Source organism: Stegostoma tigrinum, chromosome 2 (assembly GCF_030684315.1).
Source record: "Stegostoma tigrinum isolate sSteTig4 chromosome 2, sSteTig4.hap1, whole genome shotgun sequence".
Lineage (NCBI taxonomy): Eukaryota > Metazoa > Chordata > Chondrichthyes > Orectolobiformes > Stegostomatidae > Stegostoma > Stegostoma tigrinum.
The window spans coordinates 106,134,814-106,160,806 of NC_081355.1; the positions used below are offsets into that span (position 1 = coordinate 106,134,814).

General features: G+C 42.3%; 1 protein-coding gene across 1 annotated transcript; it reads right to left on the minus strand.

The window, feature by feature from the left end:
- Positions 1-1,406: 1,406 nt before the first annotated feature.
- On the minus strand, positions 1,407-24,631 carry LOC125461678 (protein phosphatase 2C-like domain-containing protein 1). Its single transcript, XM_059638298.1, has 3 exons — positions 24,446-24,631; positions 13,957-14,929; positions 1,407-3,047 (listed from the first exon to the last, which is right to left on the minus strand). Exons 2-3 carry the CDS (start codon positions 14,924-14,926, stop codon positions 1,843-1,845), a joined length of 2,175 nt encoding a protein of 724 aa, XP_059494281.1. The 5' UTR covers positions 14,927-14,929; positions 24,446-24,631; the 3' UTR covers positions 1,407-1,842.
- Positions 24,632-25,993: the final 1,362 nt, after the last annotated feature.

Genomic DNA, 25,993 nt, shown 5'->3' on the forward strand with positions numbered 1-25,993 from the left:
CAACTATGTGCTGGGGGGGTGTGCTAAAGTATGAGGCAGCTGCTGCTAAGGCGCAGTGGGGAAAGACATACTGTTTGAAGTTAAATGGGGGTCCATTCAGTTATTGGACCCTCCAAGTGCCTCAAATACATGTAAAACTGCAATATTTGTTTGATTTGTTGATATGCTACTGTACAGAACCAAACTGCATTTGTGACTATATATGTATTATATACAAAGTTTTTTTATGAATCAACTACATTTTTGAAATTCCATTTCAAGCACTATTAAGATTTAACATAATCTGGCCATTTGGGAAGATACCAGAAGACAATGACAGTGCTTGGGGAGCTTGCAGAAAAATATTAATTATCAGCCTGACAGCTTAAATTTACCTGGAAGTGAAAAGGCTACCTCGTAGTTGATCTCAGTTGGAAGCTGCCAAATCTTGGACGTGGAAAACACCTGCTCCTTTAGCACTAATTGTGATCCAGACATGACACAGCTGTACATCTCAAGTTTCAAACGGAGGCTGTTGGCTTTCCCCAATGCAAGTCACTATGCAGAACTTTTCTCAGCCTTCCCCACAACATCTACACCTTCATCACTGCAAAGCCTCTCCTCCAACTCTATTCTCATACCACCCAGCCCAAATCTCTGTTCTTGGTCTGAATTGTAACCTTAAGCTGACACTCCTTTGGTGCCAAAGACCAGCCCCTTTGGTCTCTAGCTGTGACCTATAACGCTAGCTTTCCCTCATCTTATTAACTATATTATGCTAACTTTTTCGGAAGAAGGGTCTAGGCTCGAAATGTCAGCTTTCCTGCTCCTCTGATGTTGCTTGGCCTGCTGTGTTCATCCAGCTCTACACCTTGTTATCTCTTGTTAACTATGTTGTAAGTTTTACTATTGCCAAACAAAATGCAACCCAGCAATATTCAAATAAGTTCTGCAGCTAGTATCATTAGGCCACCATGTTCTCAATTTTGCCAGACACTTCATTGACAATGAGTTTTATTTCAGAGTTTTGTATCAGGATCCATATGTGGGCTGTTTTATCAGGAACGCACTGCAGAGAAATAAGAAATGGACTCAGTCATGTATTTCTCAGTATGATTAAAACTTAATGTAGTCTTGGTTGTTTATTTTTCTCCTGATCTCAAAGGCAATGAGATCTTGTGTTACATTTCTGTTGTTGAGCCAGATGGAATCAGCCCACTTAATTAACACGAGGATTGAATGTGTTGAATATTAACTGCTCAGTATTGCACTAAACAAAGCATGTTACCCCAGACTGTTAATTAATATGTTGGAGGTAGGCTAAGATTTACAGCAAGACTTCCAAAAACAATGCATTTTGCAGCAAGCAAAGTTTATTTTTTCAGAAAAGTCTATATAAACAGCATACTACAGCAAAAATCTACAGAATCTATAAGTGTCTCTACCAACAACAAAACAAATTTATGAATTAAACTACAGCAACCTTTCCAGATAAACACCGACTTCCCCACCAAAATTCAGTGAGTGGAGAACAATTGCATATAAATCGTAATCATAAAATCCACCCTAGTCACTTATAGAGTGAGTTCTCTAAATGTGATGATGGCCCAATAACCTCCATTCTGACAAGGAACAGTGCTCATTCATGTGTCCACCAAGTCATCAACTTACATTCCCTGTATTTTGGATAAAGTTTATACTGTGACGGAACAAACTTTTTTTTTGTGTGTACAATTATATACTTAGCCAGTTGTTTTCTTTGAAATTAACAAATACCTCAGATCTGGCTGTGACCAGCTTCATGTTTAGAGATGAAGTTGAACTTTTAATAAAAGTATTATTTCTGGAATGGATGAGCTTACATCATTTCTTCTGTTTTATCAAATGTGCATTAGCACAACCAGGTAACAACAACATGACCACTGTTATGTTGTCACAAGCTCCTGCTTGTTTGGCAGTTTCAACTAAATATTTGCTGATGGTATTTGCTAAAGTTTCATACTGAATTTCTTGTTGCTCACCTGTTTCCAGCTTTGATTCTTCTCTTTTTACTTCTGGATTTATATAACTTTGTTCATATTGTTTTTCAACATCAAATGCATCTGATGAAGAAGAGTGAAAACTCTCAGAAGTCATGGTCAGTGATTTTTGAATCTTTGGTTCTTTGGTTATAATGTCTCGTTTACGCTGAACTTTTCGTCTCTCAGTGTGTAAATGCCCCTCAGCAACATCAGTCCCTGGTCTTCTGTATTGTTCTTTGCGATTCCTGTTTTTCAAAACTTTCTTGTCCAGTAATGGATCCTTAAGAAAACTGTCCATCACTATCCTGTGCTTGCTCTGTTCCCCACGTAAAGTCCGCAGAAAAAAGTTGCTGTCGTGATCCAACTCGATATCAAGTGTGTTTTTACGAATTGCCATGGATTCTTCCTTTTCTATAACATTTTCAAGTAGTTGATGCATGACTTGCCAAAGATGATCATGTTTCTCCATAAATGAATAATGTCGGAGTAGATATTTCATGGTTTTACTGTCCAGATTATTTTCCTTGCTTACTAATAGCTCCTCAAATAAACGCTCAAGCGACATCAAAGCATCTTTGCGCCCTTGCTGTGAAAACTCCTCAAGTAAATGTGCTAAAAAAGAATCTTTGTCAAGGTCTTTGTCCCTAACATGTAATGAATGAATTACTGAATGAATGTGTCTCGATTCTGTGTGCAAAGATCTAAAATAAAAAGAAAGCATTTCCAATGAGATTGAAATGACTTCATGTCTACTCAGCACTTTCCAAAATCCACTTGAAGCTAGAATAAGGAACTGACATGTGGAATCAATAGGCACAGAAACAGTGTATGGTATTGGCACAATAGATGTTTTAAGCTTGGGATCTCCATGGTATCCAAGCCCTCGTGTTGATTGAATGAATCCTTCTACAAGCCCATGTCGTTCATTTTTACTGATTGTTCCACCATTTCTATGAATACGTTTACGTTCTTTACGGTTTGAGGTGCTGTGGTTTTCAGTTAAACGATATCCTTTTCCATTTTTGCACAGGACAGCATGCACATCACCTGCAGAAAACTGAACTTGTAGTTTAAATAATATTAATTTACTTGTTATGTCTTGAACATAGAAATATCTAATCATGTTTGAATACTTACTAAAAGAAACCAAAGAACTAATCATGCCAGAAGCCAAACAAAGACAGAAATTGCTTGAAAAACTCAGCAGATCAGGCAGCATCTGTGGAGAGAAAGCAGAATTAATCTTTCAGATACACTGACCTTTTGCTCTGAAGATGCTGCCAGATTTGTTGAGTCTTTCCAGCAATTACTGTATAATTCTTTATGGTTGGGTGCAGACAATAGTTTTGAATGGACTCTTCAAAGCATTACAAAATGCTCATGATTGCAAACAATAATCTTGTACAATAATTGTCACATTTCATGTTCAATTCTGATCAGTTACTTAGGCAATAATTTTTATGAAATCAAAATGACTGAGCAACAGCCATGAACACCTATTAGGAATTTAGACACATTCCCACAATGCACCAACGGTTAAATTATGTACAAATTAGAATGTGAGCAATAAGTTACTTGAGCACTTAATTAATTAAATAAATGAGCTGAATTTTGATTTGACCTTAAAGTAAGAGAAAAGAATATTTACATGGAATGTGACAGTTGTAATTACTTATCTTAAATGGGTGGATCAGAAAATAAATACAACTAATTTGCTCTGAGACTAAGATGACAGTGAGAACAGGAATTCCAAAGGTAACGCTGGATATGTGTCCATTCAACTGTTGGAACTGAGTTTTAATCCGGCACTTCAGAGCTTCTATTTCAGCTTTTATTAATGTGGAAATTCATATCCCATTAAGAAAATGATCTCAACCTTCTTGAAGATGTGACAGCATTTAATCTGAGTCTCACAGGCTTCACTTCAGGTACTGGCATCATAAAGACTTCAGAAGCTAGGTTTAATGTAAGTTACGTGGACTGAGACTAGAAACTCGGGTTGTTCTCCTTACAGATGATTAGACATACAGTTCTTAAAAGTGTTTAGACTGATGCAGGGTTTTGAATAAGTAAGAAGAATAAGTTTTCAATGATAGAAGCATTGATAACAAGGATGCAAATTGAAAGTAAGGCTGCAGTTATGGCCAATGCCACCACTAAGTGGAGTAGAGCACCTGTAAGCACAAAACTAAAGCAACACTTGGTGATTATCCAAAAACATTTGTAACTTCTTTGAATTAGTACCAGTTTAACGGTATAGTTGAATCATGTAGCCACCTCCTAATCTCCTTGTATTGCAAAAACAAATGAGAAAAATATCATGTAAATATATCAAACATGTACCCAAAGACTTCGATCAATCAAGCAACCCTTTCCCACAGTTCTTTTCCTTTCTGATAAACCGGGTAATGTCATAGTGCGACTGCACATACACGGATGAACTATGGCCATTTTTAAATGTGGCATGCATCTCCTACATTGGGAATATACTTCAATAAAGTAATCCACAAGGGATCACAGTTTTTAACAGCATCTGGTTAGAAATTTAGATTTGGTAGAGAATTAAACATACTAATTTGGCAGGATACACATTCACTCAGAGAGTGCTGGATGTGAGATTGCTTGCTGAGCTGGAAGGTTAATTTTCAGCTGTTTCGTCACCATTCTAGGTAACATCATCAGTGAGCCTCCGACGAAGCGCTGGTGTTATGTCCCGCTTTCTATCTATCTGGTTAGGTTTCCTTGGGTTGGTGATGTCATTTCCTGTTCTTTTTCTCAGGGGATGGTAGATTGGCTCCAAATCAATGTGTTTGTTGATGGAGTTCCGGTTTGAATGCCATGCTTCTAGGAATTCTCGTGCATCTCTCTGTTTGGCTTGTCCTAGGATGGATGTGTTGTCCCAATCAAAGTGGTGTCCTTCCTCATCTGTATGTAAGGATACGAGTGATAGTGGGTCATGTCGTTTTGTGGCTAGTTGATGTTCATATATTCTGGTGGCTAGCTTTCTGCCAGTTTGTCTAATGTAGTGTTTGTCACAGTTGTTGCAAGGTATTTTGTAGATGACGTTTGTTTTATTTGTTGTCTGTATAGGGTGTTTTTAAGTTCATTAGCTGTTCATTAAGTTCATAAAAAGACCCTACACAGACAACAAATAAAACAAACGTCATCTACAAAATACCTTGCAACAACTGTGACAAACACTACATTGGACAAACTGGCAGAAAGCTAGCCACCAGAATACATGAACATGAACTAGCCACAAAACAACATGACCCACTATCACTCGTGCCCTTACATACAGATGAGGAAGGACACCACTTTGATTGGGACAACACATCCATCCTAGGACAAGCCAAACAGAGAGATGTACGAGAATTCCTAGAAGCATGGCATTCAAACCGGAACTCCATCAACAAACACATTGATTTGGAGCCAACCTACCATCCCCTGAGAAAAAGAACAGGAAATGACATCACCAACACATGAAATGACATCACCAACCCAAGGAAACCTAACCAGATAGATAGAAAGCGGGACATAACACCAGCGCTTCACTGGAGGCTCACTGTTGATGTTACCTAGAATGATGATGAAACGTCTGAAAATGAACTGTCCAGCTCAGCGAGCAGTCTCACATCCGGAACCTCAACCTGAGCTACAAATCTTCTCAAAACTCGCTAACTCAGAGAGTGGTCAGCCTGTGAGATTCTCTGCCATTGAAAGTGGTTGAGGCCAAAACATTAAATGTTTTCAAGAGAGAGTTAGATATAGTTCTTGGGCTACAAGGATCAAGGGGTAACTGTCCTGGTTTGTAATAGTATTTGTGCAAAAAGGATCTTTGCCATTCTTATCTGGTGGTTGGTTCTGTATTTCTTCTGAAATAATATTTTACGTGCACGCCCAACTGTAGTAATGATGCATATAGAAGTTAAGCATGAAAAATTCCATCACAGCTAGCGAGAAAATTATATATCAAAAAGGAGACAGGACGACAACATGCAAATGGTATTAACAAAATTAATGCTCAGGACAGATAATTTTACAGAAGTTTAAACAATAGTTTCAATACTAAAAGGGGACTTGGAAAGATACTACAACATCACAGTTGAATGTGTAAGTAAAATGTTATTTTACAAGAAATACAGAAACTAACCATCATATAAGAATGACAAAGATCCCTATGACATAAATGCTATTAGAAACCAGGACAGGGCACACAGAGAAACTAGGAGCAGGAATTGGCCATTCAGCCCTTCAGGCCTGCTCTGCAAATCAGTAAGTTGATGGCTGATCATCTGACTCATTATCCTCATCCTGCTTTCTCCACATACCCTTTTTATACTTTTAGCCAAAGAACTATATCTAATTCCACTTTCTGTGGCAGAGAATTCCACAGACTCACCACTCTCTGTATGAAAAAATGTTCTCGTCACCTCAGTCCTAAATGGTCTGCCCTGTATCCTTAAACTGTGGACTCCTGGATCTGGATTCTCCAGTCACCGGGAACATCCTTCCTGCATTTACTCTGTCAAGTGTTGTTAGCATTTTGTAGGTTTCTATGAGAACTTCCCACACCCCACTAACTCCCCGTCATTACTCTAAACTCAAGTGAATATTGTCCCAACTGATCCCAACTTTCTTCATATGTCAGTTCTGCTATTCCAGCAATTAAGGAGTCATAGAATTTTGCAGCAGGGAAACAAACCCTTCGGTCCAACCTGTTCATACTGACCAGATATTCTAAATTAATCTAGTCTCATTTGTCAGCATTTGGCCTATATCCCCCTAAATCTTTCCTATTCATATACTATCCAGACATTCATAGAGTCATACAGCACGGAAACAGACTTCTGAATGAGGGTCCCGACCCGAAATGTCAAGCTTTCCTGCTCCTCTGATGCAGCTTGGCCTGCTGTGTTCGTCCAGCTTCGCACCGTGTTATCATGGAAACAGACCATTCAGTCCAACCTGTCCATGCTGAATGTAATCCCAAACTAAACTAGTCTTGCCTGCCTGCTCCTGGCCCGAATCCTGCCAAACGTTTTCCCTTTAGCTATCTATCCGAATGTCTTTTAAACATTGTAATTGTACCTGCATCCATCACTTGATCAGGAAGTTCATTCCACACATGAATCACCCTCTGTGTAAGATATTCACCTTTTATGTCTCTTTTTTTAAAACTCTTTTGTCTCACCCGTCCCTAGTCTTGAAATCCCCCATTCAAGGGAAAAGACAACTACCATTAACACAATCCATACCTCTCGTTATTTTATAAAACTCTATTGGGTTGCCTCTCAAACTCCTACATTCCAGTGAAAAAAAGTCCTAGCCTTTCTTTACAACTCAAACCTTGCATACCTGGCACATCCTGGTGAATTTCTTCTGAACCCTCTCCAGCTTGATAATATCCTTCCTGTAACTGGGCGACCAGAACAGGACACAGTATTCAAGAAGAGGCCTCACCAATGTCCTGTACAACCTCAACATGATTTCCCAACTTCTATACTCAAAGGACTGAGCAATGAAAGCAAGTGTGCTAAATGCCTTTTTAACCACCCCGTCCATTTGTGATGCAAACTTCAAAGAATTATGTACCTGCACCCCTAGGTCCCTCTTGTTCTACAACAATACCCAAGGCCCTACCATTAATTGTATAAGACCTAACCTTGTTTGTTGTACTAAAATGCATTTTCCAGATTGAACTCATTTGACCAAGATCCCTTTGTAATCTTAGCAAACGTTCTTCATTATCTACTATGCCACCAATTCTGGTGGTGTCCGCAAACTTACTAACCATGCATTCTATATTCTCATTCAAATCATTTATTTAAATGACAAAGAAAAGTGGACCCAGAACTGATCCCTGTGGAATACCGCTGGTCACAGGGCTCCAGTCTGAAAAGCAACTCTCCACCACTATTCTCTGTCTCCTGCTATTAAGCCAATTATATATCTAATTGGCAAGCTCACCCTGAATCCCTTGTGTCCTAACTTTTCTAGTTAGTCTACCATGCAGAACCCAGTCAAAGGGTCTACTAAATCCAAATAAACAACATCTACTGTTATGCCATCATCATTCTTTTTGGTAGCTTCCTCAAAAAACTCTATCAAGTTTATGAGACATGATTTTCCTGGCATAAAACCATGCTATCCCAAATCAATTTTTGCCTCGATCAATGCTCATAAATCCTATCTTTTATAATCACCTCCAACAATGTACCCACAACCAAAGTCAGACTCACAGGTCTGTAGTTCCCCAGTTTCTCCTGACAACCGTTTTTAAAACAAAGGTACAACATTAGCCAGACTCTAGTCATCAGGCACCTCACCCTTAGTTATAAACGATGCAAATATTTTTGCACGGGTCTCGTTTCTTCCTCTGCATTCTCTCGACTCCATTTCTTTCTCCACAGTAAAAACTAATGAAAAATTCATTTAGTATCTCTCCCATCTCCTGGAGTTCAACACAAAGACGAGCTCCTTGATCTTTAAGAGGCACTACCTTCTCTCTAGTTACCCTTTTACTGGTAATATATCTGTAGAATCTTCTTTTGTTTTGAATTCTGACCCTCTGGAAATGAAACACAATGCTTTCATCTAATTTTATTTAATGACCTAGGCAAACAACAACACTGAACAAAATATTTTCGTGTTTAAATATATTAATCTTTCTTCAATGATAAAACCCCCAAATGAATATCAAGAAGTCAACCTCCAATCTAAAATGATAAACCAGAAATTAATCATGAAGTACAGCATAATTTTCTTTATTCTTTCATGGCATGGGTGTCACTGGTAAGGTCAGTATTGATGCTCATCTCTAACTGCCTTTGAGCAGATTTGCTTGCTAGGCTGTTTCAGAGAGCAGTTTAGAGTCAGCCATGCTGCCGTAGATCTGGAATGACATGTCTATCGGACCAGTTAAGGTCAGCAGATGCTCTTTCTTAAAGGTCATTAACAACCAGATGAATCTTTTTATGACAATTGACAATATTTTGATGATTGCCATTACTGAGACTAACTTTCAATACCAGAGTTTATTTAATTGAACTTAAATTCCACCAGTTCCCTTTGTGGGATTTGAAGTTCTGGTGAGGGTGGTGTCTTTCTGTCTTCGTGTTGTGCTGTGTTAGTTCACAATGTAGCGGATGAACCACATTGGTATTCAAAGATTGAAAACAAGGTGCAAGGCTCTAGTCAGATTAAATTTTACGGTTGTTTATATGTTTCCAATATGTGTTCCTTCTGCTATCTCATTTACATAACCCAATGTGGTTGAAGGTGGGCTTTCCACCAGTTATCCTCGTTCTTCAAGGACCGCAACATCTCACCCCGCAGCGGTGGAGAACACCCTTGACCGTGTCTCCCGCATTTCTGCAACTCATCCCTCACACCCCGTCCCCGTAATAACCGCCAAAAGAGAATCCCCCTCATCCTCACATTCAACCCCACCAACCTCCGGACACAACGCATCATCCTCAGGTACTTCCACCATCTACAACCCGACCCCACCACCAAAGACATTTTTCCATCCCCAACCTTGTCTGCTTTCCAGAGAGACCACTCCTTCTGGGACTCGCTTGTGCGCTCCACACTCCCGCCAACCCCACCACACCCAGCACTTTGCACTGCAACCGAAGGAAGTGCTACACTTGCCCCCACACCTCCTCCCTCAGCCACATCCCAGGCCGCAAGAAGGCTTTCCACATCAAGCAGACGTTCACCTGCCCATCTGCCAATGTGGTATACTGCATCCGCTGTACCCATTGTGGCTTCCTCTACATTGGGGAAACCAAGCGGAGGCTTGGAGACCGCTTTGCAGAACACCTCCATTTGGTTTGCAATAAACAACTGCACGCCCCCAGTCGCGAACCATTTCAACTCCCCCTCCCATTCCTTAGACGACATGTCCATCCTGGGCCTCCTGCAGTGCCATAATGATGCCCCTGAAGGTTGCAGGAACAGCACCTCATATTTCGCTTGGGAACCCTGCAGTCCAATGGTATCAATGTGGATTTCACAAGCTTCAAAATCACCCCTCCCCCACTGCAACCCAAAACCAGCCCAGCTCGTCCCCGCCTCCCTAACCTGTTCATCCTCTCACCTATTCCCATCTCCCACCACAAGCCACACTCCCGTTTCCTACCTACTAACCTCATCCGCCCTCTTGACCCTCTGTGCTCCCCGGACTGACCTATCCCCTCGTACCTCCCCACCTATACTCACCTCTACAGGCTCCATCCCTGCCCCTTTAACTTGTCTGTCTCCTTCTCTTCTATCCATCTTCGATCTGCCTCCCCCTCTCTCCCTATTTATTTCAGAACCCTCTCCCCATCCCCTTTTTCTGATGAAGGGTCTAGGCCTGAAACATCAGCTTTTGTGCTCTTAAGATGCTGCTTGGCCTGCTGTGTTCATCCAGCTCCACGCTTTGTTATCTTGGATTCTCCAGCATCTGCTGTTCCCATTATATGTTATGCACTGCCTGCCTGTCTTTTTTTTCTATTATTCATAGAATCTAAGAATCCCTACTGCGCAGATATAGGCCATTTGTCCCATCAAGTCTACACTAACCCTCTGAAGAAAATCCCATCCAGACCAAATCGACCGATAGCCCAGTATTTCCCATGGCTAATCCAGTTAGCCTGCACATCCTGGCACACTTGAGGCAGTTTAGCATGGCAAATCCAACCTGCACATGTACTCACTCATGGGATGTGACTAGCAATGTCAAGATTTGTTGTCCATTCCTAAATACCTAAACTGAGTGGCTTTGCATGACCATTTCAGTATTCACCACATTGCAGTGGGCCTGGAGTCACATATAGGCCAGACCCATGAAAGAAAGGTCATTTCCTTCTGCAAAGGAGATTTTTGAACCAGATTTTTTTACAACAATGGTCTCCATTGGTCTAGTATTTAATTTCATATTGTAACACTGAATTCAAATTTCATCAACTACCATAGTGGGATTCAAACTCACATCCCTGATCACTAGCATAAGCCACTGGATTACCAGTTTACTGACATTACCACATTGCTACCACCTTACCTACAGCAGAAGAGATTGTATCTCAAACTGTTCATATACACTCACACCTCACTCATCTGCACATTTGCTTTCCAGAGATCTGTATGAGGTCAGCCCCAGATCCGATCTTACTCTTTTCCTCATTAATTGGCCCAAATAGATCTCATGGCCCTTCATGGTATGTAAAGGATTTACACCGTAGTAGAATCTGCATTTTGTCTGTTATCTGTGGAAGGGTCCGTGTCCCTATCTGCTGCAGATGACGAGGATTGAATGTACTGATATTGAATTTCTTTATATCTTGCATTAGTGTTAGCCTTTGCACTTTGCCTATTAGGCAGGTAAGTGAGAGAGAGAAGAGATAAAGACAGGAAGGAACATGAAATAGAATGACACAAGTCACAAGATTACAGGTCCAAGTTCCATTCCAGTCAAGGCTGAAATGCCTGTGTAGTAACAATGTAACGTTCTTTTTTGGAGGAGATGTTAAATTGAGGATCCATCTCTCATTTAGATTGATACAAAATATTCCATTGAAATACACTGAGATAAATATTAACAGTCAATTGGGTAAAGGTGATTTAATTAAGGAAAACCAGCACAAATTTGTTAAGGGCAAGTTGTGCTGAACTGACATGATTGGGGTATTGAAGAGGTATCAGAGGGTGTTGATGAGGACAATGTAGTTGGTGTGTTGTACATGGACTTTTGATAAAGTGCCATCTCAGCAAAGTTAGAGCTCATGAAGTAAAAACAGTAGCATGAATACTAAATTAACGGAGTGACAGGAGACAATGTAGAGGTGAATTACCTGGAGAAAAAGTAACTGCAGGTTCCTCGGGGAAAAGGCAAGGGAATCACATTAGATTCACTTTTGCTTAGCCAGCTGAGCAAACATGATAAACCAAATGGCCTCCTTCTGTGCCGTTATCATTCCAAAATAAGAGCAGGGAAGTTAGCCCCTTATGTGCTGGCCACTATTTGGTTCTCAATCAATGTCACAAAGTCAGATGATCACGTTGGAGTATGTGGAGCTTGCTGTATGCACATTAGTCGCCCCATTTCCCACAATGAATTCTCTTGAACAGAATTTTATTTCCTGTAACGCGTTATGAGGCATCAACAGGTGAAACATGCTGTTAAACTATTTTTAATCAACCAGTTCAGACATGTTATGACTTACCTCTGGAGGAGGTGGGACTTGAACTTGGACTCTATCACTGTTCCACAAGACACTAAAGAATTCGCAGATGGTGCTTGCTAGTTTCAAACCAATTACCTTCTGTATTTTAAGTCAACATGATATCCAATATACTGTAAAATTCACAGCAAATTATTTTTAAACCATATGTTCAAAAGTGTTATGACACATTTGCAGGACATGAACATGGATCTTCTCTCCCAGAGGTTGGAATGTTAGCACTTCCCTGCAAGATTTTAAAGGGGAAAAGCACTTTATAATTGCAAGCTTTTTGGATCTTTTTACAAATAATGTCAGCACAAGTAAAACAGTTGATTTGTGCGTAGCTGGAGTTTTCATATTTATTTACTTTGTAGGTTTTTCTATGAATTGTCTAATAAATATAGGTTTGACAAGACGGCTAAGTCATATGAAACCACCTTAGACCACCTGGCAACTCCAGGATGCTTTTAAAGTTCAAGACAACAATGTGTTAATGAAATAGCCTAAACTGGATTGCTTGATGATCTCCAGGTTTCAAAGAATAAGCAGCAAAAGAGATCACTTTGCTGGATCTGCAAGGTTGAGTACTGTGAAAAACAAATCTCTGGATTTGTACCCAACAACTTTAGGGTACACAAGCAAAGGACGGGTAGGCAGTTAAGGAGGTCCAGGCATTTAGTGCAAGAATTCACCTTGCTTTTCAGGCAGGATTCAGTTTTGAATATGGTGAGCATAATGATTCCTCTGGGGAGTGTTGCCAGGGACCAAAGCTATGCTAGGGAGTAGGGTATGCAATTTTTGGTCCCTGTACGTAAGGAAGGACAGTCTTGCACTTGAGAGACTGCAACAAAAGTTCATGAGACTGCTTCCCAGGTCCAGATGATTTTCCTAGAAGGAGCAATTAAGTAGACTATGCCGGTATTTGTGGAGTTTAGAAGAATAAGGTCATCCATTTGAGTCATATAATATGTTAAATGGTTTGACAGGGATAGATTCTAAGAACATGTTTCCCATTGGATTGGGAAACATGAAAATAATGTCACAACCCCATAACATGGGGTCAGTCATTGAGGACTGAGCAAACTTTCTTTACTCAAAGGGTTATTGCGAATCTCTGGAAATCTCAACCTTGAGGATTTTGCATGCTGTACATCTAAGTACATTCAAGGTAGAGGTCAATAGATTTCTGGATGCTGAGGACATTTAAGAGACATGAAGATACTGATGAAATGTGGAACTGAAGCAGAACCTCAGTGACAAGCATGTCGAATAACAGAGCAGGAATTGGTATAGTGCTAGTCCTATTTTTCATGTTCTAGGAACAAAGTGCAAGATGACTGTTATGGGAGTGATGTCTTACTTCACGTCTTGAGCATTAATGGCCCACCTTTATTGTTCTCACATTGCATTAGGTGGGTGAGCTATGTGAAGTCAGGATAGTGCAAAGTGCCCCTTCACAGTAGACGGTCAGATGGCTGGCTACTTTCCACAGCATGTTTAAGTCCCATCTGCTACAGGTGTGTGTAATAACATCTCTGAACAGACTGATTAGAACATATCTGCACAATATAAATCATGCTCCAAGGAGTCGCAGCAAAATGGCACCCTTGGTTTTTTTGATTAGTGTGGGTGCTGATGATACAAAATACTTAACCTTGAAACAGCAACCGTGATCAGATGTGTCACAAGTTATCTTCATCAACTAAAACTTCCACAGCTACTAGCACCTCCAGTAAGCACGTTACCTGCATTAGCAATGTGCAGTGTTCCGATTTCAAACACGTCATCTTCCGAGAGGCTTTCAGAACTGCTGCTGGTGCTCGGGGCGTGGGTTTCTAGGAGGCAGGTGACAGCTGTACAACCGCTCCAACGGACCTTTGAATGTTCATTACGCCCCAGCCCCAGAATTCTGTCCATTTTCCAAAAGGCTTTAGCAAAAGCTAAATGGATCGATCCATACTGATCCGTTTTGATGCTTTGGCTGTCGTCAGGTTTTGAAGAGGGGAGAATGATGTATGACTCTTCGGTTGGGCTGTCTGGGAAGAGTGCACTGTAGCTCAAGAGAGATTCATGCTCTTCGTGGGACAGAACATAAGGATGGCCAGCTTTTCTCAGCTCCTCTATAATGAGAAATGGCAGATCTCTGGAAGTGAACTGTGCTGCAGTCGTACCATGAAAGCCATCGAAGAGGCCAAGGAACCATACATCGCTCCTACCACCATAACAATCCATGAAAACATAGACATCTTCCATCTGAGCTTTCCAAAGGACATTCATATCCTGCCACATCCCAAGTGATTTTACACAGGGATAGTCGGGCAGTTTTAGAAGCAATGGGAATTCTTCATGACACACAATGGGACTTTTGATTAGAAACGGCCATGTTAACAATCGGCTTGACTTCACTATCTCGTATGCAAAGTTGATCCTCTGCAGTTCCAGGGAGTTGAATTTCTTGGCTCGCATCCTCTTGGCAATGATGCTCCGCCGGCGGATCCGGAGGGAAAGCAGGCTGACAGGTTGGTTACCTGCACGGTACTGCAGCATGGCAAGTGTGCGATGCAGGGTTTTGTGGTGACGAGCACTCGTTGCAGTAAATTTCTTCTTGCAGGTAAAGCACGGCACTGTCAGGACATTACATTGAGGTACATTCAGCACATTTGCAGTTCCCAGGAGTAGAGGTGCCTTTTCTGTTGATTTCGAAAGCATTTTCATTTCCTGTATGAAGGTATACGCAGATATTGGCAAATAAATGCAAAACCCAAGTAAACACATTTGCTGCAATGGAATCATGCTGTTGTCAGAGATACAGTCATTAGCACAAACTGCAAAAGATGACATAAAGTAGAGCATAGAATGAAAAATAAAGTCTATATTTCAACTAGTCATAAGTAACATAAAGCAAGTGTCATCAACACAATTGGGATGCAGTCACAAAAAAGAATTTTGGAAATCTGACTTTAGAACAACTAGCACTATCCAAAAGAGTTAGTAGATTCCGCCAATGCTGGAGTCTGAGATAATAAGATGTGGAGCTGGAGGAACACAGCAGCCAAGGCAGCATCGGAGCAGCAGGAAAGCTGATGTTTTGGGTCTGGACACTTCGAGAGAAAAGGGAGGATGGGATGGGCAGAGAGAAGGGGGCTCTGAAATAAATAGAGAAGGGGGGCAGTGATAGAAGGTGCAGCATGGAGCAGATAGGTGGGAGAGAAGACAGACAGGTCAAGGAGGCACGGATGAAGCTAGTAAAGGTGAGTATAGGTAGGAAGTTGGGATGAGGCTTGGTCAGTGAGGAGGGAGGAGCAGATAAGTGGGAGAGAAGATGGACAGGTAAAGGGAGCCGAGATGAGAAGAGGTTTGGGTCTTGGGATGAGGTCGGGGTGGGGAGGTTTTGAAGCTATTGAAGTCCACATTGCGACCATTGGGATGTTGGCTTCCAAGGCCGAATATGAGGTGTTGTTCCTCCAGTTTCCAAGTGGCATTGTTGTGACACTGGAGGAGGCCCAGGATGGACATGTCATCCAGGGAGTGGGAGGGGGAGCTGAAGTGGTTTGTGACTGGGAGGTGTTGTTTGTCATGAACTGAGCGTAGGTGCTTCACAAAGCGGTCTCCGTGCCTCCACTTGGTCTCGCCAATGTAGAGGAGGCCACATCTGAACAGCAGAAACAATAGACCGCAATAGTGGATGTGCAGGTGAACGTCTGTTTAACACGGAAGGTGTTTTTTGGGGCCTGGGTTGAAGGTGACAGCGGAGGTGTAGGGGCAGGTTTAGCACCTCCTGTGGTTGCAGGGAAAGGTGCTGGGGGCTAGTGGAGAGTGTGGAATGGACAAGGGAGTCACGGAGAGCGCAGTCGCTCCGGAAGGCAGATAAGGGTGGGAAGGGAAATGTTTCCTTCATAGTGGGATCTCTCAGAGAAGGGTCCAGACCCAAAACGTCAGCTTTCCTGCTCCTCTGATGCCACCTGGCCTACTGTGTTCCTCCAGCTTCACACCTTAAGCACCATAAAAAAGTTTGGCGCAAGTTTTTACTAAGAAAAACAACAGCCAAATCCTAAATATTTAAAAATATCTATAACCTAACCAAACCAGTACCAAGAAAAATATAACTTATGCTTATCTATGCTTTAGAATAGCAATTTAGTTTAAATTGTTCTAAGCAGAAGAAATAGGAACAGGATTAGACAATTCAGCTCTTGGAATCTGATCATCATTCAACAACAGCCATTTTACCCCAGCTCCACTTTCCCACCCAATTCCCTCCATTCTCTGAGTGTCCAAAAATCTATCAATCTTAACCTTGAAAAGATCAAGAGCTGAGTGCCCAGAACCCTCTATGGTACAGATTTCCAATGATTCAGAACCTTTTAGAAGTTTCCCCTCACCTCAGTCCTAAGTAATGCAACTTATTCCTCAGACTGTTCTCTCGATCTAGACACTGCAGTCAGGGGAATCATCCTCTCAGCATTTATCCTGTTATGCCTGCGAGAAATTGTGTGCACTTCAATGAGATAAACCTTCACTTATTAAAGTTTCTACAACCTGTGGGAATTCAGTGTTGAGTTGTTTGGTTGTTTTCTTTTTAAATTGAAGAGATTGCAGGCGATCTGAGAAGGACTGCACTTTGTTACTGAAAGAAGTCACATGTATTAGATTAAGTAGTTCTCTAGAGTTAGTCTGTAGTTGGGAACAATTGGGTGTGACTGTGAGTCATTCAGGTATGTGAACACTAGATGTAACAATGGAGAAGCCTTGACCCTTCAACGTGTCCTGCATTAATGGGAACAAAGTCTAGACAGGACGGGCTAAATGACTACTGCGCTGTGACAAACGTAGGTGAAACACAGTTGTGGTAGGAGATGTAAGTAGTAATTTCTGTAGCCATGACTGAGAGTTCCAAAGATTCTGTTGTCTTCCCCGTGTCAGGATTAAAGATATTTGCAACGGCTGCAAGGGCTTATTGTGTGTGTGTGTGTGTGTGTGTGTGTGTGTGTGTGTGTGTGTGGGGGGGGGGGGGGGGGGGGGGAGAGTGGTATAGCAGTAATATTACTGAACTACTAGTGAAAGCTCAGGCTAATGCTCTGAAGAAATGGGCTTAAATTTCACCACACGGTTCCTTCATCATGTGGATCACCCTAAGCTTGACATTTATGCTCAAGCCATCAGGAGATGTGTTACCATAAGATTCATCAGCCATGCTCACATGAAGCTGCAGAATGTCACCCAAGCACAAAACAACACCATCAATGTTCTCAAGATCAGTCACAACACTGTGATCAACCAACAGACAAATGAGGAGCCATCATCATACAGAATAGAACGGACTACAGCAAAGAAATGAAATAACAACCGAACAACCAGGAGGACTACAAATAATTACCTGCCAATCCGACCAAAGAACACACCTGTCAACTCAAAATTCTGATTAAGACTTGTATTCCAGACCTTCAGAGTATCCTATGCACTCTCATCCCATGTACGTATCACGCAGGACAATTCTACTACTTGTCTAAGATACACAAAGCCAACACACCTGGACATTCCATCATATCAGGCAATGGAATCCTGTGTGAGAACCCCTCTGGCTATGTTGAGGGCATCTTGAAACTCATTAAATAAGGAATCCCCTCCTTCTGTCACGAAACTGCTGACTTCTTACAGAAACCCCCCACCCACAGACCAGTCGAACAAGGAATGCTCTTCATCACAATGGATGTTTTGGCACTCTATGCCAACAACCTCCATAATGGCGGCATCGCTGCAACAGCCTCAGTACTCAATACCAACAACTGCCAATTTCTAGATGCCATCCTACAAGTCATCTGCTTCATCCTCGACCACAGCATCTTCACCTTCGACAAACAACTCTTCAGCCAGACAGCAATGGGGAACAAATTTGCATCCCAATTCACCAACAATTTCATGCACAAGTTTCAGCAACACGTCTTTACTGCACATGACCCCCAACCATTGCTACACACCAGACTCATCAACGACATTTTCTTCCTTTGGACTCATGGGGAGGAATCACTTAAACAACTACGCAATGATATCAACAAGTTTCATCCTGCCATCAGACTTACCATGATTTATCAAACTTACTCTTCAGTCTCAGTCTCATTCTTCAACACTCTCATTTCCATCAAGAATGGACAACTCAGCTCCTCACTCGACCACAAGCCCATTGATAACCTCAAAATGCTGCACTTCTCTAGCTTCCACTCTAAACATGTTAAAGACTGCATCCCCTACAGACAAGGATCTGCTCAGAGAAGGAGGAACGTGAAGGAAGCCTAAAAATGCTGAAAGATGCCCTCATAAGAATGGTATATGATGTTCAACTCATCAATCATCAGTTCTGATATGCCATAGCGAAAGACTGCAACGTCCTCAGGATACAGACATAGGAGTACCCTTCATTGTCCAGTACTTCCACCAAGTGGAGAAACTACACTATGTTCTTCACAGCCTTCAATATGTCATCAATCAGAACGAACATCGCACCAAAATCACCCTACACCTCCAGTTCTTGTCTTCAGACAACCGCCAATCCTTAAACAGACCATCATTCACAGCAAACTACCCAGCCTTCTGGACTGCATAAACCACAACATCACACAACCCTGCCACGGCAACCTGTGCAAGACATGCCAGATTGCTAACATGGACACTACCATCATATTCACAGCAGATACTCATGCGACTCGGCCAATGTTGTCTACCTCATTTGTTGCAGGAAACTGGCGAGCCCAGGCAGACACAATGGCAATGAATCAATGAACACCGTGCAACAATTGCCAGGCAGGCATGTTCCGTCCCAGTCAGGGAACACTTCAGTGGTCAAGGACATTCAGCCTTCGATCTTCGGGTAAGCGTCCTCCAAGGAGGCATTTGAGATATACAACAACATAGAATCGCTGAGCAGAAACTGATAGCCAAGTTCCATACCCACTGTAATCCTGAGTTCATGTTGTGCTACATGTAACGTCGCCAGACTGTTCTGTATTTGTAGAATCTTCCTTATTGTCCTGTTTTGACACCATCACTATAACACTGAGCGGAGCTGGAGGAATACAGCAAGCCAGGGAGCATCAGAAGAACTTGAGTCCCCATCTCCCTCTCCATTCCTGTAGAAGGGTCCTGTACTGAAAAGTCAACTTTCCTGTCTTCTGATGCTGCCTGGCCTACTGTAGTCCTCCAACTCCATACTCTGTTATCTCTGACTCCAACATCTGAAGTTCTTGCTATCTCTTGGAGTATAGGCAGCTGCATTGTCAGCAAGATAGAGCTGGGCTTCACTGAAATACAGATAATGCCTGTGAAGGATTATGAGAAAATAGTAGTTAACAAAATATATATATTGTAATAGTTTATATAAAGCTGGAGATGTTTGTAACACCCCATAGTTTTACACTTCTCAGTCTCTCCCTGTGTACACACGAAATAAACAACCGTCAACCTAATTACTTGAGTTCTCTTATCAATTTGTCGTGTTGTCTGATAATAGTACTGAAGACTATGCTCCAGACAATCCTAGAAACAAGCTGTTTCAATATTGTTACAACGTTGTCATCTACCAGGTAATGTGGAAAATTGTTCTGATCCTGTCCACTAAAAGCAGAACAAATCCTGCCCTATCATTCTACTCTCAGTCATCAGCAAAGTTATGGAAGGGGGTCACTGGCAGTGCTATCAAGCTTTTTTTTTAACCGGTCTGCTTCCACCACGTAACACTGTCGCCTAACTATCAAGCTCCACAGCAACCCCATGAACAATGTAGATCAGTTCTCAAACCTTGGGAGCTTCCTATCATTGAGGGTGAAATTCAACATCTCTTTCAGCATGAATGTAACAGAGTGTTTGATGACAATAACCTTAAAACCTGGCTCAAAGCTCATGGTCTACCAGACAATAATTTTGTAACGTGTCAGAGATAAGGATAATATACAGTGGACACATCAAAACCTTAGAGAAATATTACCTGCAATGATTCTGCAAAACCCTGCAAACCTAAAAGGGGGGTAGGCACTTCAACATCAGTATTCTCTCTCAGAAGACTGATTAGCTGCATTGGGCAGGCCATGTCACCTGTGTGCCTAAGATAAGACTTTCCAAATAACATCAGAAATCCAAGGTCTAACATGGTAAGCAGTTGCTAGGAGGGGAGATAAAACTCTTCAAGAGTTCAGGTGTCCTCAAAGCCTCCCTGAAAAAGAGCAATATCACCAATGACCTGTGGGTAATATCATGTCCAAGACTTCCCAAACAGGATAAAAAAAAGCATCCAAGAAGGCATCATCATCACAGGCATCTCAGACAGGCCCTGCTGCAGACCAAGTGCAAACCATTGAAGGAGCAGGCAAAAACTCCAGGGATCAAACTTTCTCGCCTCTTCAAAGCCCACCTGCCCACCTGTGGCAGTATACATATCAGGCATTGATTATCGCAGAAGCCACAACTCCAGAATGGAAGGAAATTATACTTTGTCTCAAGGCACAGACTGAGAAGAAAGAAGTATCAAACACACTTGGTATGCAATTGCTCACCCTTTGACAGTTTGGGATTCGCCAGAGCCACTCTGCTGTCCATTCAGTGCCTGACCTCATTACAGTCTTCATCCAAACATGGACAAAAAAGCTGAAATTCAGTGGTAAGGTGAATATGATTATGGCACCAAAGAACCCCAACAAAACTGGGGTCAATGAGAATGAGGCGAAAATCTCCCTGCTGGTTGCAATCTCTCCCAAATCAAATGAAAATTGTAATAGTTGATCAAAGTGAATTGTCTCAGCCTCAGGCATCGGTGAAAGAGTTCCTCAGGGTGGTGTCCTAGGCTCAACAATCTACAGCTGCTTCCTAAATGACCTTCCCTCCAATGTAAAGTTGGAAATAAACAAAACACCATTTGGAACTCCACAGAAGCAATCTGTGGCCATTTGCAGCAAAATCTGGACAACATCCAGAATGGGACTGATGTGGAAAGTAACATTCACATCGCACAAGTGCTTGGCTATGACATCTCCACCAAATAATAATGGAACCGTTCATCCTTGACATTCAATTGCAAGACCATCGCTGAATTCCCCCTTGTCAATATGTTGGTGAGGTAACTAGGGAGCAGAATTTGAACTGGATCAGCCACCTACATGATATGTCTACAGAAGCCAGAGCAGAGGCTGAGAAATCTGCAATGTGTGCCTCAAATCTTGTTTTCTCAAAGCATGTCCATCTATAAGGCACAAGTCGGTAGTATAATAGGGTACTGTCAATTTGTCTAGATGGGTTTGTCTAGATGAGTATTCTGAAAACACTCAAGAAGCTCTACTCTAGGACAAAGCAGTTTGCTTGATTTACACCGCATCACCTTCACCATTCAGTCCCTTGAGGACTGATACACAGTGGCAGCAGTGTAAACCACGTACAATATGTACAGCAGCAACTTACCAAGACTCCTATGACAGTACCTTCCAAGCCATCAGTTTCTAACACCTAAATTGGCAGATGCAGCAGATACACCACCATCCTGACTTGGAGCTATAAAACCATTCCACTATTGTCACTGGGTCAGAATCCTGAAACTCCCTCCCTAATAGCACATTGAGTGCCCCTACATTCCAGGGAATGCAGCTCACTGCCAACTTTCACAAAGCAACTATGAATGAGCAATGAATGGCTGTCTAGCTAGTAATGTCCATGTCCAATGAACAAAATTTAAAAATGTATGAAGTAATAACTGGGACTTAGATTCTGTGGCAGGTGTTTAGGAGTTTTCTTCCAAATTAATAAGCAGAATCACTATGCGGGGCTAATAACTCTGGATTAGTAGCTGAGTTGCATGTGAATCAAAGAGTTAAATGCTTGTCTCAAAGAATGGTGTCGGATGTTTCAGTTCAATATGCACTGGCATCAGTACTGGGGAAAATGGGAACTGTTTCTTTGGGAATGGACTCCAATTAAACTGATGTATCAGTTTCCTGGAGAATTAAATAATCAGGGCTGTTAATAGAGCTTAAAGTCAAGAGTGCTGGGGGAGAGATAAGGGAAAATCTAGAAATCTGAAGGAAAAATTCAGATAAAGTAACTGAGGTAGTGTTGCACATCAATAACATTTCATCAGAACTGGAAAATTTCAAAACGTTACAAGTTTTGAGCAAGAGGCGAACAGGACAAAGAAAGAAAGATGTTGACCCCATTTTGACCCTGTCCTGGGAACGTTTGATGGTCACGGAGTCGAGGAGGCTTTACTTTTCGTTCAAAAAAGAAGAGAAACCTTACTTTCAATTTGCACTAGAGACAGGTTCACTTTGTATCTAACCCCTGCTGTGCCTGTGATGGGAGTGGTTGACGGACACGGTGTAGGTGCTGCTTTACTTCCAGGTTAAAAGAAGAGGTTTACTGTACCTAACCCACGTTGTCTTTGACAGAGGCGGTGTTGGAGGAGCTGCGCTTTCAGTGTGAAATAGTAGAGAGATTTGACTTCATTTTAAAAGAGCTTGGGAGGGAAGGAGACAGGAGAGTTCCGGAGGAGGTTTTCTCCAGCACTTTTTTAAAAATCAGATCTCCAGCCATTCGCAGTATTTTAATAAGAGGTAACAAGGTGTGGATCTGAATGAACACTGCAGGCCAAGCAGCATGAGAGGAGCAGGAAATCTGACGTTTCGGGTCTGGACCCTTCTTCAGAGAAAAATATTTGATACTGCTTGGCCTGCTGTGTTCATCCACCTCTACACCTCGTTATCTCAGATTCTCCAGCATCGGCAGTCCCTACTATCGCAGTATTTTAATGTTGGTTAACGGAAAAAAAAGCTGACCGACAGAAGAATTCGCCGTACCGGGTCTGTTACGCACTAATTTTCCCTGAGATGAGGGAACTGCGGCGTTCCGATTTCACATGTTCTGGCCGGCGATGAGTCCTAGTTTGTTGTAATTGTGTTGGAAGACGAGGAGGGAAGGAAGGAGGGAGAAAGGCTGACGGCTTCTAGCAGACAGCTGGCCGCTCCATCGGGATCTTCGGATTTTCCTTACTCTCTCCTATATCCAGCGGCAAGTGTCGAATACTCCTATTCGTCTGTCTCTCTCTCTCCCCAAAAAGGCTTCAGCAAGAGCCACGTGGATCAACCCCGAAAGGATGATGGCGCAGTGCCTTCGGCAAGCGTCTGTCAATGGGGAGGACGGGGCGGACTTGGTGCCGGGACATTCGGACAACGCGGGTGGTGGACAATGGGCAGGAACGCGTGCCCATTGTTCGCCCGGGAATCCGAACCTGCTCGAGCTTCGGCAGCTAACAATCCAGACAGAGAGAGAGACACACACAAACAGCTTTCCATCCCGAATGTCATAAAAATAAAACACGTCAAGATGCCCCGCACACGTTTGATGGAGGATTTCCCCTCGTCTGGCTCCAAGGTCAGTCAGTCAGGATTTTCTTCACCCGGTTTCCCTCTCCCGTCCCAACGACAATCCCCGTTGTGAGTGGTCCAACCCCGGCATCAATTGGAGGATCTTCTCTGGCAGGCTCTCGGATTGCATCCTCTTGGAAAGGATTACTCGGTCGGCGGAGCTGCACGGATCCGGGCCACGCCGCCGCGCTCAGAACGTCCCCACAGATGTTGTCGAACTCGCCGGGGCAGCAGGGAGCGTCTCGGACTCAGCAGGATGAGGTGCAGAGATTTGCGCAGTAACTGCAGCCAAAAAGAAAACATAGAAGCCGGCTGCTGCAATTTTGCAATGGAGCAACACTGCCGTGTGACAGGAGTGTGGAGACAGCAGAAATCTGTAAGAAAACGGACACTTTTCATCTAACCATATTATTCCAATGCAATGCTGCAGTCGGAATGCCGGGGGGCGGGGGGCTAAAACCCAAAGCTAATCAAATGTTGCGACATTTTGTTTTCAAAAAGTAACGTGATTTTAGAATTATTTCAAATAATTGTAATCGCGCCAAACTAACGCCTAGGCAAAGCTGATGCATTTATTCAACTTTTCAGAACAGCAACTTGGATTCATTCTGAAAACAAAATCATTTAAAAGAATTGCTGTTGATTTTTTTTTTAACGCCGGTCATCCCTCGAGACTGGAAGATTGTCAATCCCTTTAAATTTATTCGGTTATCGGCACAAAATATATTGCAAAAATTTGAATGCGAAATAAATGTGATTTAACATTATTTAGTTTACGAAGTAATACTTTAAACATTGTTCTGGAAACAGCTCCTTGGGGACAAACAAAAGGGCGTACCTTAAATTCCGTTATAATTATAGATAATCGAAAAATAGCACCGTTCCATTGAAGAGTCGTTTCTTTGGAGGGAGGTAGTCTCCAGAGGGACGGTGACGGAGCTGTTGAGTACAAGGACTGCCTGGTGACGTGTTGCTCATTGTAAAACCGCGCGTAAGCAATCGACAGTGTGAAAGTTCCTTGGGCAAAGTGTCGCCCCCTCCCGAGTCGTAGTGCGAGGAATTGTACACAGGTAAGTGGGTGGGTGCGGGAGTGATTGGAGAGCTGAGGAGTTGAGGCAATGGTTGGGGATAGCTTTATCTGCGATAAACACTGGTGGAGATTCCATGTTCAGTGGCAAGATCGAGGGTGATTGCGAAAGCGGGAGCAAAACAATACAGAGGGAAGAATTAATGGAGTCCGCAGACACAGTAAACTCAAGTGCAGCACTCGAGGTTATCAGTGAAGAAATTATGAACGCAATTTACCACGGTCGGAAACTTGGATGATGGACCATGAAATGTTAAGGTTAGTCACCGGACCCGAAACGTTAACTCTGATTTTTTTTTCCTTCACAGATGCTGCCAGATCTGCTGAACTTTTTCCAGCAACTTTGATTTTGTTTCCGATTTACAGTATTCTCAGTTCTTTCGGTTTTTTTAAAATCACATTTTCCGATTTTAGGACGGCATTCCCAATTTGTGATTAGATACTGCCTGCCTTTTGTTTTATTAATTCAAGGTGTGCGTTCGCTGCTGTGACAGCAGTTAATGTTCATTCTCAGTCACAGAGCTGTACAACACGGAAACAAATCCGTCCGTCCCATTTGTCCACGCCGACCCGACATCTTATATTGGTCTAGTCCAATTTGCCTCAAACATTGGCCTCATATCCCTCTAAATCTTTCCTATTCATATATTGATACAGATGCCTTTTAAATGTTGTAAATGTACCAGCCTCCGCAACTTCCTCTGCAGTTCATTCCATTCACACACCACCCTTTGTGTTTAAAAATTGCTCCTTAGGTCCCTTTTAAATCATTCCTCCCTCAACATAAACCTATGCTGTTTAGTTTAGACTCCCTCACCCAGGGAAAAAACCTTGGCTATTCACCCCTATCCATGCCCTTCATGATTTTATAAACCTATTTAAGGTCACCCCTCAGCCTCCAACACTCCAGGGAAAATAGCCCTAGCCTATTCAGCCTCTCACTATAGTTCAAACCCTCCAACCCTGGCAACATCCTTGTAAATCTTTTCTGAACATTTTCAAGTTTCACAACATCTTTCCTATAGCTGGAAGACCAGAACTGCACAGAGATTCCAAAAGTAGCCTAACCAATGTCCTGGACAGCTGCAACATGACTTCCCAACTCCTATAATCAATGCATTGTTCAAATAAAGGCAAGCATGCCAAATACCTTCTTCACTTTCTGGTCTATCTGTGACTCCAATTTCAGGGAACTATGAACCTGCACTCCAAAATCTCTTTGTTCAGCAACACTCCACAGAACCTTACCACTAAGTGTGTTAAGTCCTGCCCTGATTTGCCTTTCCAAAATGCAACACC

Coding starts and splice junctions, on each gene's coding strand:
- LOC125461678 (XM_059638298.1), bottom strand. CDS start 14,926: ATGAAAATGCTTTCGAAATCAACAGAAAAGGCACCTCTACTCCTGGGA. Junction 3,048..13,956: donor ACTGCACATTGCTAATGCAG/GTAACGTGCTTA, acceptor AGTTTTCTGCAG/GTGATGTGCATGCTGTCCTG.